Here is a 19,114-nt window from a genome sequence, read left to right on the forward strand (position 1 = left end):
TTGCAGATTTTGTTCCCTTATTTTTGCTTGTTATAATAAACACCGAAAAATTCATTGGGAAAATTAAAATAAAAAATAAGCTATAAGGGGCCCTGCTCTATAATTTACCATATTTTTCTTGGCAGCTGGCATATGTCCTTATTAGGGTGGGCAGACTGGACGGGCTCATTTTCTCCTCTGTGGATGGAGGTGTGTGGTTGTGCGCCAGAGACTGGGGGTATGCATTCAATGCCAAGACAATGGGACATTTTAACAGAATTTCCTGTTCATTTCAATTTGCTTTTAAAATAAAAAAAGAATAACAAAAAAAAAAGAATAACAAAATACATTTGTGTTCATTTTCATTAATTTAATTGTAAACTTTCACTGCCGACAAACAAACCCCACACCCCCAGGACTCCCCCCATCCCATTGTTTGTTTGTTTGTTCATGGGGGGTGGGGAGCAGTCCCCACTCACTTAGGAAGGGCGGCAGCAGACCCAGGCTGCGTTCTTCTTGTACGGAACAAATGAACAATGGCACCAGCCTGGGTCTGTAGGCACCAACACAGGGCAAGAAGTGAATGCAATGAAAAATATAACGGGTAGAGGGAGGAGGTGCTGGGCTTTTTCATCTGATGAAGCCTGACCTATTTGTTTTTATCTATCCTATGTCATTTGCTGTTTAAAACTCCCCAAATGAAACAATGCGTAATGAAGACGATAGGGGGAGCAGTGCTTTCCCCAATCATCTTAGGCTGGTGGCATAGCCATTGCTTCTCTTCCCTTTGGCTTTAGTGTTGGAGCCATGACTCCATGATTTCACGGCTCTTTGACTGAAGGACGCCTCCCGCTGCAGGTGCTGAAATGGATTTCCCACTGGGATGAAGGGAAAGGGGCTACGGGAGAGCTCTTGCACATTAGATCAGCTTTTCCCAAACTGAATACTCTGGATCCTCACCTAGGTCTGACTTTTAGGATATCCTTAATAAATATTCATGAGCTATAGTTACTTATACTTGGACTAAGGTCAAGTTAATGATTATATTTTGGTTAGGCCAAGGTCCGGAGATAACATTAGGAACCCCCCCCCATAGCCTAAGCTCAGCTGCACCGTTTCCATTCAGTTATAAAATATAAAAAGGTTATAGCCCAGCACGTCAAACACACATCTTTGGAAAGTCATCATTTCAGCTCCTTTGGTTGCTATTACTGAAGGGTGTGCAGGGCAAAAATGTCAGTTCAGGTTGTGTTCTTTTGGGGGTTGAGTTTCATTGTCGATGTTTTCTGAAAGAGTGCACACAAAGTGATAAAAGAATGAACACAACATGTTGTTTTTTTTCTATCATTTTGTTTTGAAAATGACAAGAAACAACTACCAATGTCGTTCCAAATGAACGCCCAGCCTTTCTCTTATTCTGCCTCTGTTAGCAGGTTATTTTTACCCTGGAGTATATTTTATGAAGACCTTTGAACGGGAAAAAACAGCATAAACCCACAGCACGTGAGAGGGCAAATAATGGGAAAACCTAGTGCAAAAGAACTCCATGGTGCTGCTCCTCATGTGTGGCACATATTCAGTTTAATCCAGATTGGATACAATAGGTACAGCAGTGGCACAAGACAGAATACTGTAAATGATATACAAGTCTCAACATATGCACTACAAGTCAAAAATAAGACAAGAAGAAACGGATACTTTTCAGAAAGTTTGCTGTTGTCTCTCTGATGACGTAGCTACCTGCAGATTTATACAGTTACATTTTGGTGTTGGTCACTGCAATGCTTGTTAAGCACAACCCTGTCTCTAGTTCTAAAACAAATGAACTTGAGATGTTGAGAGGGGTTTCTCACAGCCTAACTAGAGATAAACAGAGTATTGGAATGTCTTCTCCATAAGTACGATAAAATCTAAAACAGCTGCGCAATAACCCAGCAAGGCAATTGAAATTCATTGCTTTGTTCCAACCCAGGATGGAAAAATAATAAGTCGCCCACGCTACCGGTTAGTGCAACAAGATAGGGCTCTGCCATTGGCTGTCACTCAGGCCAACGCCCACCCCTGTGGTTCTGCAATGTGGGGCCTCGGCTTGCAATCATGTGGCCGGCCTATTGCACTGCTTTTGTTCAGAATGAGCCAAGATTTCTTGGGAGCAGATTTTTAACCCAGGTTTCATGCGGGAACGGAGCAAAGTCTGAGTTGGTGACTTTTGGGACCATGTGGCATTCAGCTTCGCCATCAGTTGGGCCTGTGCAGATGCCCACTGATTTTCTGAAGCCCTGTGAATGTCAGCACACTTTGTGAGGTGAATTTTACAGTTTTAGGAAAATTGCTACCAACTGATCTTTCATTTTAACCGCTGCATGCAGCTGTGTTTCACCCACACTCTATGGGGGATGGGAAGGGGGTTTGGCATAAGCTATGCAGTAATACTTAAAAGTTAACTCTGAGTTAGAAGCATTGGGAACCACTCATTGCGGTTCCCCATCCAAAAACAGATGGCTTAGCTGATGGCCCTCGCTGCCCAGTGGGTTTTCCATTACAACAGCAAAGGAATACACTGCCAGGGTAAATCAATAAGAGCACCAAGGCTCATTCCAGAGAATGGATCATTGCCTTTCACACATGCCGCCACCAAAATGGATTTCTTTCTCCAAGGAGAAGTAAGAGGGGGAAAAAGGTTTTGTAGGGCAAAACAAGGTTGAGGAACACTTTATTAGTTCTTCATGATGACATCTGCTTCATGAGTGGCCACTGAGTTCTAATTGTAATGATGCAATTATGCTTATGACAGTGTAATTCCAGGGACAATAAACTCCTGACACTGCTATTAATATCAACTAGAGGCATTCATTAGGAACCGTGCTCATGTAGTGACTGTCAAATGATTTCTGGGGCTCGATTATAGCAGGTCGAAGTTTGAAGACTTTCACATACAATTGCAGCTATTGCCAGGCAGAATTGCCATTTCCTCGGGCTGCAGAGTACAAGGGAATGGCAATAAACTAATAATGTAATCCAATTGCATTTCTTTTTTTGATCTGGCAGTTTTCGCTTGCTCCTGGGCTTCCAGCTCACTCAGAGTTGGCATCTATTGCACTACTCCAGTGCCTTTAGCCTTCATTTGCATCAATTCAGCATTTTTTTCTATTTCTATTTACTTCACAACAGCCCAGCCATTTCAGTGACAGTCCATGACCACAATCTGTGGCTCTCTCTGGACCCTGGCTACCATGGACCCGGTCTGGCCAGTAGGTGTTACTGTTACCTGCAATGCCCTTGCTGCGTGGGCTGCGAGCACTGCTTTTGCACACCTCAAGGCCCTGTCAGTCCCAGAAAGCCAAGACCTGACTCGGGAATTGAACATCACAGCACAGCACTTGCCACAGGGCTACTGGATCAGTCTATTTTTATTTATATTGGTCAGTGTGCTACATGTACACTTCATAATCTATTTCAGAGCCATCCTATTGAGAGAGGGGTGAATTTTCAAAGCACGTGCATAAAACGCTTGTACTTGCTAATTGCTGTTTTATAAACTTGAAAGTTCGAGTGCACTTTAGGTTTCATGCGCACATAAACAGGCAAACGAGTGAGGTAGTCTAGGAGGGTTCTGGTGCAGGGCCCGCTGTTAGTAAGTTGCTATTTTATAAGAGACTTGCACGCAAACATTTGGCAACTTACGTCATTTTACATCTGCAAATTATCTTGGGTAATTGATATCAAACTTGTTTATTGGGTCCTAGTGGCTGGGTGGGTGAACAGGAGGAGGTTCAGGGTGGAGAACCAGGAGGGTTGCGATGACTTGGAGAAGAACTGGACAAACTGGTGGAGGAATCAGAAAACTGGCGATTTGAATTGCAGGCACAAGTTTTAAAATATACCCACTTCTGTGCGCAAATTGGGTTTATGCAAGAAAGTGCTATCATTTTCTGCACGTACAATCTAGGCATGATTATTTTTAAAATTGGTAGAAAAAGTACTCGCGGTCATTGCATGCGTGTGTTCACGTGTAAGCATACATACACGTACGGGGGGGGGGGGGGGGGTAGATATAACGCATATTTTATAATGCACCTGTATCCGATATGTTATATGGGTTATTAAATACTATTGTAGATCTCCCTGCGGCTAGGCACGCACGTATATGTGGCTGTGTGAAGTTGTTTAAAAGATATTTTCTTAGGGCCTGATTTTCAAAAGCATTTTCATGCTTAAAAATGGGCTTTACACATGTAAATGCACTTTTCCCCCGTAGGGGGGGCTTTTGTCCATAGGATTTACCTGTTTAAATCCTACAGTAGTAGTTACCTTTATATGTGTAAATCCTTTTGAAAATTATCCCGTAAGACTGTAGCAGTGACATCTATTGCATGATTTAGGTGTAACCCATTAAAATTGCAATACTTTACGTTCTGGTCCTCACTCATGGTGCTTCATGTAGCCTAAATAGAGAGGACATGCAGCTTGTGGTCGAGGATGTCACTGGAAGAGATCACTTAGGACAGGTTTTCAAAAGCATTTACATGCTTAAAACTGGATTTTCTGTGCGTAAGTGGGCTTTTGAAAATTGCTATAATGTGTGCCATTGCATTGCCAGTAGGTTTTATCCATGTTAAGTGCACTTAATGCAGGTAAATGGCTTTTGAAAATTGCTACACTAGTATGTTACATTTATATGCATTATGCCTTTGGAAATTCACCCGCGAGACTTAATGGATGTCATTGTTAGCATTAGCACTGATCAAAATGGCTCCATCTATGACCCTCATCTTCAGTAACTTTGTCTAAGGTGAAACACTGGAAACCTTGAAGCAATTATTTCATTGGACTGCTACATTGCTCTTGTCTTGCATTATTTGATTACCCACAAAGGGGAAAATATTTCTTCAATAAAATGGCACCCAAAAATGTTCATGAAAAAGAAACAAAACAAGACAAAACCTGTATCATTTGAACCATTCTTAAAAACATTTTAAAAAAGAGGAAAAAAACCCAGACATCTCCATAAACACTTGGCACAATAAATCTGCCTTTCTTTGTGAGATAAATCCCATGTAATGCTGTGCCACGAGCATTGGAAGTACCCCAGTGTCTGGTTAATGGAGGCATCCAGATGCCTGACTCTAGCATTTCTCTGAAAAGGGGACAGCAAAGCAGCAACAAGAAACAATGGCATCAAAAAAAGGTGCTGGGTAAGGGATGGTAGAGTCATAGAGAAGTGCCGATGTGGTGGGTCTTTCTTCCTGTTTCTCAAGCACATAGCACCTCCATCTCTCCCCACAATCCTGCCAGGTGCTGGGTAAGGGATGGTAGAGTCATAGAGGAGTGCCGATGTGGTGGGTCTTTCTTCCTGTTTCTCAAGCACATAGCACCTCCATCTCTCCCCACAATCCTGCCAGGTGCTGGGTAAGGGATGGTAGAGTCATAGAGAAGTGCCGATGTGGTGGGTCTTTCTTCCTGTTTCTCAAGCACATAGCACCTCCATCTCTCCCCACAATCCTGCCAGGTGCTGGGTAAGGGATGGTAGAGTCATAGAGGAGTGCCGATGTGGTGGGTCTTTCTTCCTGTTTCTCAAGCACATAGCACCTCCATCTCTCCCCACAATCCTGCCAGGTGCTGGGTACGGGATGGTAGAGTCATAGAGGAGTGCCGATGTGGTGGGTCTTTCTTCCTGTTTCTCAAGCACATAGCACCTCCATCTCTCCCCACAATCCTGCCAGGTGCTGGGTACGGGATGGTAGAGTCATAGAGGAGTGCCGATGTGGTGGGTCTTTCTTCCTGTTTCTCAAGCACATAGCACCTCCATCTCTCCCCACAATCCTGCCAGGTGCTGGGTAAGGGATGGTAGAGTCATAGAGAAGTGCCGATGTGGTGGGTCTTTCTTCCTGTTTCTCAAGCACATAGCACCTCCATCTCTCCCCACAATCCTGCCAGGTGCTGGGTAAGGGATGGTAGAGTCATAGAGAAGTGCCGATGTGGTGGGTCTTTCTTCCTGTTTCTCAAGCACATAGCACCTCCATCTCTCCCCACAATCCTGCCAGGTGCTGGGTACGGGATGGTAGAGTCATAGAGAAGTGCCGATGTGGTGGGTCTTTCTTCCTGTTTCTCAAGCACATAGCACCGCCATCTCTCCCCACAATCCTGCCAGGTGCTGGGTAAGGGATGGTAGAGTCATAGAGGAGTGCCGATGTGGTGGGTCTTTTTTTCCTGTTTCTCAAGCACATAGCACCTCCATCTCTCCCCACAATCCTGCCAGGTGCTGGGTAAGGGATGGTAGAGTCATAGAGAAGTGCCGATGTGGTGGGTCTTTCTTCCTGTTTCTCAAGCACATAGCACCTCCATCTCTCCCCACAATCCTGCCAGGCCGAAGGCCTCCTTTCATATCACCAATTGAATTCGACATACCCTGTGTGTCTTATGAGTGAGGTTCATTCCTTTCATGGTCCAAATCCATTGTAAACACTATCCTGAGAGATGCCATGTCATACAATGGCTCTTGTGCTAAATGTGCCTCCCCTTAGAGATTCAAGGGTCAACTGCAGGGAAGTCCCTTAAAGAATTTTAAATGTGTCAACTTAAGTGGAATGATTAGTATCCCTACGGAAATGCATTGGACTGCTAAAATATTTTTGCCTGATGGAATAAATAAAAAAGGTCATATATTTAACCCAAATCAAGCACTGTCTCTTTAGGGCAGCTCAGTGTCCAGTCTAAGGGGCATGTTAATGCACTTTCTTTCCCCTCCTCCAGGGCCGGCAGAACCACTAGGCGAATTAGGCCTGGGCCTAGGGTGGTGACCATTAGGAAGTGTGAGTCATGTCGGGCTGCGAGCTCTTTACTGCTGCAGTGCTGCCACTCGTGGCCCCACAAAACTCGCACCCCCTAATGGGGGTGGGGAGACCCAAGGCAGAAGGTGCCTAGGGTGCCTAATCCTCTTGCACAGGCCCTGCCCTCCCCACCACCAAATTTCCCTTAATTCCCACCCGAGTTTGGTTTAGGGACTTATGTACTTCTCCCATAGACACAAAATAGGGAAAATCGCTTTGGTACATGTGGCCCATAGTGCAGCTGTTCTCCTAAGGGGGCGAGCCGAGTGTTTCAGGTGGCTGTCAAGTCATTGAATTTCCAAAGCATCAAGCAGACAACACAGCACCGATCTGAGCCTGGCTTTACAGCCAGATCTCCTCTCTCGCCTCATCCAAGCTGGCTAGCTTCAGCAGAGCCTTGTGGCAAACACAAATCCAGACATTAAACTAGTGAGTGCGGTATTTACAATAGGCTGAGCCTTCGGCGCACCCCAGAAAAAGCTAGGTACATTTGAATGCATTTATGAACTGGTGAAAAAGACGTTTTGATTCCTTTTGCCATCGAGCATGTAAAAGATAAAAACACCACCACGTTTCCCCCTCTTACAAAATACTGAACTGATAAGTCCACAAATGCTGCTCACGAGTGATTGTAAAAACAAGAATGCAGAAAGTAGTGTGGGACTACAACTCTACCAAAAAAGCCAGATCATATCGTTTTTTTCCACAAGTATGTTTTTACAGAGACGATAATCAGCGACAAAAAAAAAAAAAAAAAATACACCATATGCACTGTTTTGACGTAGAAAAGCTGCTAAAAAAAATTCTCTAAACAAAAAACGACCACCACTGATGGAAGGACATTCTCTCTTTTTCCCAGTTTGTTTGCTATCGTGTGTCAGATCAGTAAACTGCACTAGGAACGGAATATGAAAATTATTACCATAGTTATCATCTTTGCAGTGTTATCACACACAAACAAAAAATAGAATTCTGTGACAATGACTATTTCACATGGTTTTTGCTAACCTTTCCCGCTAGAAAAAAAAAAAGCAAAGTAAAAGGAAAAGAACAAAACAAAAGAAGCAAAAAAATATATTAATGCTGAATTTTGGTTGATTAAAGATTTCTCTTCCATGGAGAAATGTTTCACAAAAGCCATTGCTTGTCACCTATTTTATAAGTTTATTTGTCATTTCTTCATGAATAAATATTATCCATTGAAATCCTTTAGAAAAGGCGCTTTAGACACAGTGTTATCCAATCACTTCTACTGCCATCACCGTGCCTCTTCTGTCCGGCACTCCAGAAATAAAATATCCCTTCCCTTTTTCTTTCTTTCTTTCAAGGGCTTTAAAAAATGTCTTATTCAGAAGCGTCCCCTCAAAAAAAAAAAAAAGAGGTCCCTGCATCTCGGTTTTTGGGATCTTTTTGCTTTCATTCCAAGCCACCAGAATGTTTGGCAAGATCCAAGAAGACGGCGTCACTTTCTCTCTCCATTGCCTGTTCCCATCAAGCCAAACTCTTGTCCTTCCAGGCCACAACCATTTTCCCAGTGACCAAAACAAAAAAAAAAAAGAAAAGGAAAAAAGTGACGAGGACTCAGGAGGCTCCCGAGAAAGCGTCCGATGCGTGGCTCGCGAGTGGCAGGGTCTTTACAAAGCAGAGACTTTGACCACGTTGCTGCTGGTGGGATTAATGTTTGGTGCCTGGCTTAGTGGACTTGCAGGCCTGTTACTGTCCCCTTCCGGCGTCAGTGCTGGAGGCGTGGGGATGCTGATGATCGCTGTGGTTATCTGAGATGCTTTGCAGTTCGGCCTCAGCCCATCGTCTGATTTCATGTTTAGGCTGGAGCGGCTGGAAAAGAGAGGTGGATTGAGTTTTAGAGAAGGCTAGAGCAGTGGTTCCCAACTCTGTCTTGGAGGTGAACATAATATCTAACTGATCTGGTTTTCAGGAGAGCCATAACTGCTGTGTATGAGATACATTTGCATACGTTGGGCATTCAGTGTCTGCAGTTCTGTCTCATGCATATTCAATGTGACCATCCTGAGAACCAGCCCGTTAGGTGTATTTCCAGTATTAGGTTGGGTAATATTAGGTTAGATTCATCCTATGCACAGGAAAGGAAGTTCATCCTAAGGAATTGCCTGGGAAGATAGGGGGTAGCTTGTGGATCTCACATGTTTGAAAATATTTTTTCCCTACAGTAAGCTTTACAAAGATCTTATAAGCTGCATCATCTTTGAGTATTAACTGAAAGATACAAGGATTCAGTGGGAAAGCAGAGACCATCTAGTGGTGGTGCAGCACAACTTATCACAGTTCTCTCTGCTCGCTCTTGGACACAACGGCTTCAATCTCCACAATTCAGTACAAAACGGGCGAACCTTCTGCAACCTGGTTCTAATCCAGGCTCAGATTTCTGAACATTTGGGTGGAAACGACTCTGCATCAGTTTCATTTTGACTCGGGAAAGAACCTAAGGTAAGAAGTGCCAGGCTAAGTCAAACCAAATGACCATCGAGCCCAGTATTCTGTCTCCGACAATGACCAATCCAAGTCACTTGGAAGAAATACCCATCAGATCCTAGAGGTGGCAATCCTCAAGTCTACCTGTCCTCTTGCTATTAACCTTGACCACCTCAGCCAGCAACAATGTTTGCAGCTTAATTGTGCATTGACCAAACACATTTGTTTTACATTTACTACTAGTTAGTTTCATGGAAAATCCCCTAGTCCTATTGGTGTTTGAATTGGCAAATAACCAGCCTCTGTTTACCCGTTCCACCCCACGCATGCTTTTATAAACCTCTATCATATCCCCTTCTCAGTTATCTCATCTTCAACCTGTGTAGCCTTTCTGCATCTTAGAAAGGTCTTGTGAAAGCAGCAGTACTAGCAAAAAAAAAAGAAAAGAAAAGATAATTCCACTGAGGAATAAAACAAACCAGAACTTCCTATGAAACCGATTTACATATTTTCCAACACTTAAACGTTGCCCAATTAGTATTAAATTAAAATTTGCTAACACTGATCAAATAATTCAGATTTACTTGCTAGAAGAACATAAATAAACATGAAGCAGATTTACCTATCTGGGAAGAGCCTATGGTCAGCAGGGAATCCTGGCCATACTAAGTCATCCCAAAATTCAGAGGAGCTTTGCTGAGACCTAATGTGATGCTGGCCCAGTCCTACAAAACAAATCTATAAACTTTAGAAAAGTAATCCATAAAGCCACTAACTCCAGAACCAGTCTTTCTAAATTTATGAGGTTCAGCCCAACTCCTTCCACTCGGGCCCTCTCACCACACTGAATTTGGGTACACCAGGGAAACTGCTGGGCTGTCCCTTGTCAGGAATCAACCAACCATAAACACTGAACTCAAGTAAGATTCTAGCACCCCAAGCTAGAGACTGGATGAACACATACCAGTAATCCCTTGGGACCCAGAGCCCCACAGGAGGACTATTGGCACATTCATGCAGCAGCCAAGGACGGGAAGCTGAGTCCATCTGTCTACACATTAGCAGCTAAGTAATTTCTCCATTTCCTAGTGTATAGACAGATGGACTCAGGACCAGTGGGATGTACCGAAGCTGCTCCCCAACAGGGTGGGAGGCGGCCTGTGGTCCAGTCAACACCACACAAGCAAAGGCTGCATCCTCCCGGGCCTGCACATCCACATGATAAAACCTGGAAAAAGTGTGTAAGGCGGACCACATTGCAGCTCGGCAGATATTGACGGGAGACAACAGACTAACCTCTGCCCATGATACTGCCTGAGTCCTAGTGGAATGAACCCTAACCTGAGTAGGCAACGGCTTTCCAGCATCCACAAATGCGGCCATGACCACCTCCTTAATCCAATGAACTATGGTAGCTCGCGAAGTTGGAGCACCCTGCTTTCTCCCACCATGGAGGACAAACAGGCAATCCATCTTTCGAAAAGACTCAGAGACCTCCAGATACCTCACGACAAGATGCTTAACATCCAAGGAGCGCAAAAGGTGAAACTCCTCCACATCCTTGACCTTATCCAAGGATGGCAAAGAGATGGACTGATTCAAATGAAAGTCCGAGACTACCTTGAGCAAGAAGGATGGAACAGTATGCAGTTGTATCACCCCTGGAGTCACCCAAAGGAACGGCTCCCAGCAAGACAATGTCAGCAGCTCAGAAATCTGATGCACAGAACATATAGGGGCGGATTTTCAGACTCCGCGAATAGGCCTACTTTTGTTTGCGCTCCAGGCGCAAACAAAAGTACGCTGGATTTTAGTAGATACGCGCGGAGCCACGCGTATCTGCTAAAAACCTGGATCGGCGCGCGCAAGGCTATCGATTTTGTATAGCCGGCGCGCGCCGAGCCGCGCAGCCTACCCCCGTTCCCTCCAAGGCCGCTCCGAAATCGGAGCGGCCTCGGAGGGAACTTCCTTTTGCCCTCCCCTCACCTTCCCCTCCCTTCCCCTACCTAACCCACCCACCCAGCCCTGTCTAAGCCCCCCCCTTACCTTTGTCAGGGGATTTACGCCTCCCAGAGGGAGGCGTAAATCCCCGCGCGTCAGCGGGCCTCCTGCGCGCCGGGACGCGACCTGGGGGCGGGTCCGGAGGGCGTGGCCACGCCCCCGGGCCCGCCCCCGGAACGTTCCCGACACGCCCCGAAAACGCCGCGCGGTTCGGGCCCGCCCCCGACACGCCCCCTCCGAAAACCCCGGGACTTACGCGAGTCCCGGGGCTCTGCACGCGCCGGTAGGCCTATGTAAAATAGGCTTACCGGCGCGCAGGGCCCTGCTCGCCTAAATCCGCCCGGTTTTGGGCGGATTTAGGCGAGCAGGGCTCTGAAAATCCGCCCCATAGCCACTAGAAACACAGTTTTCAAAGTCAACACCCGTAAGGAAAGGCTATGCAGTGGTTGGAATGTAGGGCCCACCAAAAAGTTCAGCACTAAATTAAGACTCCACAATGGAACCAGTAACCTCAAGGGAGGCCTAAGGTGCTTCACTCCCTTCAAAAAATGGGCCACATCAGGATGAGATGACAAGGAAACACCATTCACCAAGGAAGTGGAGAACTTGTGAGCGCTGAGTAAAGTGGCAATCACTACAGAGGAATAACCATGCTTTAACAGGCAAGCCCTCTCAAGGACTCAAGACAGAATCGAGTTGGATCCTCATGAAGAACTGCTCCCTGCTGAAGCAGTTCCATGTGCGGTGGAAGACGAAGGGGGGCTTCCACCAGGAGTCATCGCAAAACCACACCACATACCACAGACGTCTGGGCCAGTCTGGCACCACCAGGCTCCCTGTGGCCTTCAATCTTGCAAATTATCCTGCCCAGCAAGGGCCATGGAGGAAAGGCATAAAGCAATATATTTTGGATAATAAAAAGACTAGGGGGCACTCCATGAAGTTAGCATGTGGCACATTTAAAACTAATCGGAGAAAGTTCTTTCACTCAACGCACAATTAAACTCTGGAATTTGTTGCCAGAGGATGTGGTAGTGCAGTTAGTGTAGCTGTGTTTAAAAAAGGATTGGATAAGTTCTTGGAGGAGAAGTCTATTACCTGCTATTAATTAAGTTGACTTAAAAAATAGTCACTGCTATTACTAGCAACAGTAGCATGGAATAGACTTAGTTTTTGGGTACTTTCCAGGTTCTTATGGTCTGGATTGGCCACTGTTGGAAACAGGATGCTGGGCTTGATGGACCCTTGGTCTGATCCAGTTCTTATGTTCCAGCCAGACCTGTATGAGAGCGTTTATTTCCAGGGACCACTGATTTCTCCTGCAACTGTAGAAGCAAGGAACCTTTACATTTCGAGAAGTTGCCAGCAGGTCTAGGAATGGAAGGCCCCAGTGATCCACAATCAGCTGAAATGCCTCGGCTGACAACACTCACTCTCCTGGATCCAGACTCTCCCTGCTGAGAAAGTCCACTTTTACGTTGTCTTTTCTGCAATGTGAGAAGCCAAGATCATCTGCAGATGACCTTCCGCCCATTCCGTCAGCTGGTCTATTTCCTGCAACATTTGCTGGCTCTTGGTTCCTCTCCCTGGTGATTGATATAGGCCACCGTCATCGCATTGTCCAACATCACGCAAACTGCTCGATTCTGCAGCCTGTGGCTGAACTGCAAGCATGCCAGCCATACTGGCCAGGCCTCCAGGCGATTGATGTTCCAGCGGGACTCTTCGGCATTCCAGCGCCCCTGGACCGTTAACTCCAGACAGTGAGGCCCCCCAACTGTGGAGTCTCACATCTGTCGTGAGTACCAACCAGGCTGGAGAGGACAAGGGAACTCCCTTTCTCAGATGATCCTCCTGCAACCACCACTGGAGATGGGAGCAGATTTCCATCGGCAAGTGGAACCAAACCACATAATCCTGAGACTACGGGTTTCAACGAGATAGCAGAGAGCGCTGAAGAGGATGCATATGCACCCTTGCCCATGGCACTACTTCCAGAGTAGCTGCCACAAAGCCAAGTACCTGTAGGAAGGACCACACCGTCAGGTGTATGGTGTTCATCAACTTACACACTTGAGACATCAATCTCTGGATCCAAACTTCTGATAAGACAACTCTGTCCTGTCCAGTGTCGAACCAGACCCCCAGATACTCCAATGACTAGGATGGTGGAAGATTGCTTTTGGTCAGGTTCACCACTCAACCAAGCTCCCGCAATAAGGAGATCAACTTGTGTGTCACCAGGCAGTCCTCTTCCTGAGACTTGGCTTGAATCAGCCAGTTGTCCAAATACGGGTGCATGAAGGCCGCCGCTACCACCACCATAATCTTGGAAAATGTTTTGGGAGTGATGGTGAGACCAAAAGGCAGCACCCGAAACTGATAATGGCACTCCAACACCGCAAGCATAGAAAGCATTGGTGTTCCAATCAGATGGGAATATGAAGGTAATCCTCTGACAGATCCAGGGAGGTCAGGAATTCCCCCGACTACATTGCCATTATCACAAAGTGTAAGGTTTCTGTGCGAAAATGAGTCACCTTCAAATGACTGTTGACCCTTTTGAGATCCAAGATGGGACGAAAGGAGCCCTCCTTCTTGGGCACAACAAAATAAATGGAATATTGACCCATACTTTCTTGAGAAGTGGGCACCGGAACTACAGTCCTCAGTCTGAGGAGCCTTTGAAGCTTGAACTCCACTGCCTGCTTCTTGTGTGGGGAGTGGCAAGGGGACAGCATGAACACATCCCGAGGAATACTGTGAAATTCCAGTGCATACCCTTCGCGTATCACCTCCAGGACCCACTGGCCCAACGTGATCTTGACCCACCTCCAATAAAAGAGAGAGAGGCGATTCCCCTATTTCCTGTTCCGGAAGGTGGGTTGGCAAACCTTCATTGGGAAGTTGGGAAGATCCACCACCTGAGCCTGCTCCTCTCTTGGGCTGCCAGGGACAAAAGGACTGAGACCTACCAAAAGGCCGAGTCTGCTGAAAGGTCGTCCCTCTGTAGGGACGAAAATGCCTGGAACCCCGGAAACGACCCCTCATATCAAAGGGGTGCTGTAACTGTTTCTTACCTCCGGCAACCAAGGCACCAGAGACTCACCTCACTTACTGGCCAGCTTCTCCAACTCACTCCCAAACAAGAGCAAGCCTTTAAAGGGCATCTTAGTAAGATTAGCTTTGGAGGCTGCGTCAGCTGACCAATTTCACAACCAGAGTTGACACCTGGCCACTGTCACTTAAGCCACTTCTCTGGTCGAGGTCCAGACCAAATCACAACCTGCATCTGCTAAAAAGGCGGCAGTAGGCTCCATAACCGCTCTGGAATTCCCTCCAGACTCATCAACCTCCTGAGAGAGAAGCAGACAAGATTGCGCCACTTTGGCGCAACAGGAGGCAATCTGTAAATTCATCACCACTGCCTCAAAGGCTTGCTTAAGAATAGCCTCAATCCTTCTATCACGTACATCCTTCAAGGCCACTCCTCCCTCTAAGGGGATAGTTGTCCGCTTAGACACGGCACATACCAGAGCATCCACTTTGGGAAAATGCAAACGCTCTCTCACAGCCGAATCCAGGCGGTTCAGGCCTTCCAGTGACCAACCCCCTTTGAAATTTGCCTCTGGGGCATCCCATTCCAGATCAAGCAATTCCTGGATGGCGTCCATCACTGGGAAAAAACAAGAGGCTTTAGTAAGGAAACCAAAATGGGATTCTTCCTTGGCTCTGACATAGCATCCGAACCAGGAACACCCAGCTGCTTCAAAGTCTGGGAAATCAGGGCCGGAAGTTCACCTCTATGAAAGAACCGCAACATGGTTCAATGCGGTTCCAGCCCTGGAGGAATTTCCCCATCTTCCAGGGAATCTGGTTCAACCTCATCAGTGCCATCCGGATTCCTGTTGGGAACACCCGCAGGGAGCCGAGGTGAGCCCTGGCGCTTGAGTATAGGACTGGAGGAGGGAGGAGCCACCGGCTGAGGATCCGACCGGTCAGAAATGGGGGAAGGGGAGGACTCAGCCTGAAGAAAAGCTTGTAAGCCTTGAAAATATTCCACCCAAGAAAAAGCAGCTGGGTCCAGGCCAAGCCCAGAAGGTACTGGAGCTGTTCACACAGAACTGCCCTTGCCAGTGAGGAGCCAGTCAAGGGAGAACCAAGATCTGGCGTGCCCCCAGTCAAGGCCGTGACCAACCCATCATCAGAATGGGAAGAACCAGGCTTAGCAAAATCCGAGGAAGACAACTCTCCCTGAGCATCTGAGCAGGGCTGACACAGGTCAGAAGCCATTTCAGGCTGAGAAGCCCTAATATGACAGGCAAAACAAACAGGAAGATGCTTAAGCTTCTTGCTTATCAGCACCATTGCTGCGATAAACGTGCGTCGGAAGAGCTCGTGCTCAAAAATGAAATGCGCCCAAAAATAAGCGGCAAGGCACACACACAATTTGTGCATCAAATTAAGCACATAAAAAAAACGTGTGCATGTAAAAAGCAGGCCAAATAAAGAAGTGCACACTGCGCACACTGACAGCCTAGAAGAGCGCATGAAAACGGCCGCTGTGGCCTACCATGCGGCGTACAAGAAAAAAGCTTAAGTGCGGGGCCTAGCCCACCAGTGGCCGCTCAACCTGCCAGGCTGCCCAGTTCCCAATGCCAAAGGGAGTGGGAAGGAATTTCGGTAAGATGCGCCGAGAACGGAGACCGAAGGAAGTCCTGAAACCCCTCTATGATTCAAGGTAAAACTTTTTTTTTGTAACCTTACCTGAGCTCAGTGCTTACCGGCTGAGTACAGAGATGGTCTCCGGCTGTGGGGGGGGAGAGAGGGCATCTGCCATCAGTGCCACACACAGCCTCCTGCACCCACTGCCTTTCAGCTGAATTAGAAGCTAAGTCCATGCTGGGAAACCCAGCTACTGGACCAAGGCTCACCTCTGAGGTACCACAGCAATCGCCTCAGGAATTCTCAACTGGGGGAGGGACCTTTAGGTATCACCACAGGAGAGCGGGGCTTTCTTTTCCTGAATTTAGAATTTCAAATTTCTCCTTTCATAAAGCACAAAGCTATCCCCATAAGGAAATGCACGTCCACCATCTGCTGGAGACGGAGAATACTGGCAGGCTGGGGGTCACTGCAGGGTTATGTATACTGTGACGTCAGCTGCTCTGTCTCCATCTGCTGGCAGGGGAGCATAAACCACTGGTCCTGAATCCACCTGTCTACATGCTAGGAAATTCTCAATGATTTCAGTGATATTTTCAAAGTAGGCAACCTTCAAGTCTTGGCAGGTTGTGGTGCCTTTTGTTGGAGTTTTAGATCACCATAAAAAAAGATGCTGTAGAACAGCTGAGCTTCAGTGAAGGGGCCTTATGTGATCTTGAAAGCTCCAGTACAGCAGCATCTTTCCTAATGATCCAAAACGTCCAGCTGCACTACAAAGTAAACCTTAGGTTTAGAAATACAAACACTAGAGCTCATCAGAGCCCCCATCTTCTCTCCTGTTTCACCCGTCCTGCACACGCACTCCTCTGCCTCTGTTTCTTCTCACTGATGACTGGGGCAGATGAATTCCTTATGTACGGTGTCACTTTTCGGCTCCTTTCAGTAGGGATGTGCGTTCATTTACAATGAATTCAGTTTTTGTAATAAAAGAATCTGTGTTTGGTATATTCTGAAAGAATGTACCAAAAATAGACTTACTTGAAAATTATTATTATTAGGTTGTATTTTTGATTTGCTACTAAAATCTCAGCTGGCAGGGCAGGAGTCATTGGGTATCATCACATCTACCCCTTTCTGCAGACTCGACCCTCACAAAAGGGGTAAGTAGGGGCCTGGTTTTGCTTCAGCAAACGTCCTGAACTCCAAGTAATCCCCTAAACAAAGATTTTCCCCCTGCACATCCCTAGCTGAAAGTACTAAACAATGATTCAATCTGTCCATCTGTCTGGGGGCACAGTAACGTTTACAAAACTTCACTGATTCGGCCCAAAGTTGAGGGGAAGGTAGAGGATTGATCTGATAAGGGTGAGACCCCTTTAATAGGGTCAAGTTTTAAAAGCAGGAGAAATTCCATGCTTATGTGTGGTGCTCCCTTCCTGGTTATTCATTTGTTCTATCCCAATACCAACATGTCTATGTTTACCATGTACAGTGGGGCATTACCATCAGCACTATAGAAAAATGACTTAACAACATTAACTTAAACTATCGTGTTTAGTGAACATTGTATTAAATCAAAGATTTTGATGTAGGAAGCATGTACAAGAGCTGCCAGATAATGAGAAAAGGAGAACCTCCAAAAACCAAGAAGAGCTTGGTGGGACCAGATGAATCGCTCCATTATGGTTGTTTTTCAAAATTATAGTTAAAAAATATAAACCATTCCCTCTGTCCATCCAAACATTAGTACCCCATGATTCCGAAACAGGATGAGCCTCCAAGGTTACAGCATCTGACGGACTTCTGCTTTTCTGCTCCAGATGGAATCTTTCATTCTAGAGACATATTTAATGCAAGCAAGATCCTTTATAACTCCCGTACTTGAAAAATATACACATGCACCTCCCCGAAGGGCTTAGGAGAGACGGGGCAATAACAGTGAAATGACAGGGAGAAAAGTGATGTGCGCCCAGGGTAGAAAGTCAGTGGCAGAGCCGGACCGGCCTTGCCTTGTGCTGCAGTTACCAGACCAGCCCAGCTCTGCATTCTTCTGTGCCAATGTTACTTCTCTCCTAGGTACAGATCCTTTCCATGCCCCCCCAACTCCTCTCTAACAAAGGTTTTCATTCCCTCGTTCAGTATTCACACAATGTTCCCACGGCTAAGATTAGGCCCACTTCATTATAATTTTATCTCTTCTTCCAAGACCTCCATTCTTGTACCTCTATTTATTTCCACAGAAGACCTGAGGACTTGGCAGCTGCAAACATCTCTATTAGATCTGCATCCCATAATTAATTACCCATACAAAAGGCTATGTCTCCTCTTGCCTTGGAACCAGTGTGTTATTTTATTCTTTGCAGGATTTCTTAGGTTTTTTTTTTACTGGTCCAATTGTTCCTTTTTTCCAACATACTTCACCCATCACTGTGGCTTCATGCCGGAAAGTAAAGGGTCAGCTGGATTTTTTTCTCTATTGTGATCTGTTATTTCTAAATAAAGCAATTCCAGAAACCTAGATAGGGTTGTCAGGAGCCATCTATAACAAGCTGGCTGAGGAGGTTGTGGAATCTCCATCACAGGAGGGTTTTACATGGGGAGGAGTAGCCTAGTGATCAGAGCGGCAGGAAGCCAGGGTTGAAATCCTGCTGCTGTTCCTTGTGACCTTGGGCAAGCCATGTTACCTTCCATTGCCTCAGGTACAAACTTGCAGGCCAATGCAACATCGTGCGCTCAGGCTAGCACACAGGTTAATCTGCGGTTGGATGTGTGTTTTGGACGCACATCCATAGCCCCTGATACAGTAAGGGGATTAGCATGTAGCCAATAGTGCTCATTACATGTAAATGCCATGTAGATGAGGCTATTAGCCAGTACCCCCGACGTAAAAAAGAAATGTATGCCCAATGTGCCCATTTTACCCTCAAAGATTATTGCCTGCCCTAGAGCTGGCATTAATTCTTGAGACCCCCCAAAAGTTAAAGAAAAGCAGAAAATACTACTTTTCTGTGATTCCTTCGACTTAATATCGTGTGATATTAAGTCACAGGAACCACAGAAAGCAGCAACGTGAAGAAAAAAAAAAAGTCTTGACGGCAGTCGGGTTAGGAAAATGGAGACTTGTAAAATTGAGCACCCGTTTTCCTAACCCACGCACAGTCCCTTCCCCATGGCATCCGATGCCGAGG

The 19,114-nt window shown here is 46.2% G+C and overlaps 1 protein-coding gene across 2 annotated transcripts in view; it reads right to left on the minus strand.

The window, feature by feature from the left end:
• Positions 1–1,552: 1,552 nt before the first annotated feature.
• KCND3 (potassium voltage-gated channel subfamily D member 3) overlaps positions 1,553–19,114 on the minus strand; it is a 238,464-nt gene continuing 220,902 nt past the window's right edge. For both annotated transcript variants that reach the window (XM_029573824.1, XM_029573823.1), the window contains one exon: positions 1,553–8,645. In XM_029573824.1, the coding sequence (XP_029429684.1) occupies positions 8,444–8,645 (202 nt within the window). In that variant the 3' untranslated portion in view covers positions 1,553–8,443. The remainder of the gene's footprint in view (positions 8,646–19,114) is intronic.

The sequence above is a fragment of the Rhinatrema bivittatum genome, chromosome 12, assembly GCF_901001135.1.
Source record: "Rhinatrema bivittatum chromosome 12, aRhiBiv1.1, whole genome shotgun sequence".
In the NCBI taxonomy this organism is placed as follows: Eukaryota; Metazoa; Chordata; class Amphibia; order Gymnophiona; family Rhinatrematidae; genus Rhinatrema; species Rhinatrema bivittatum.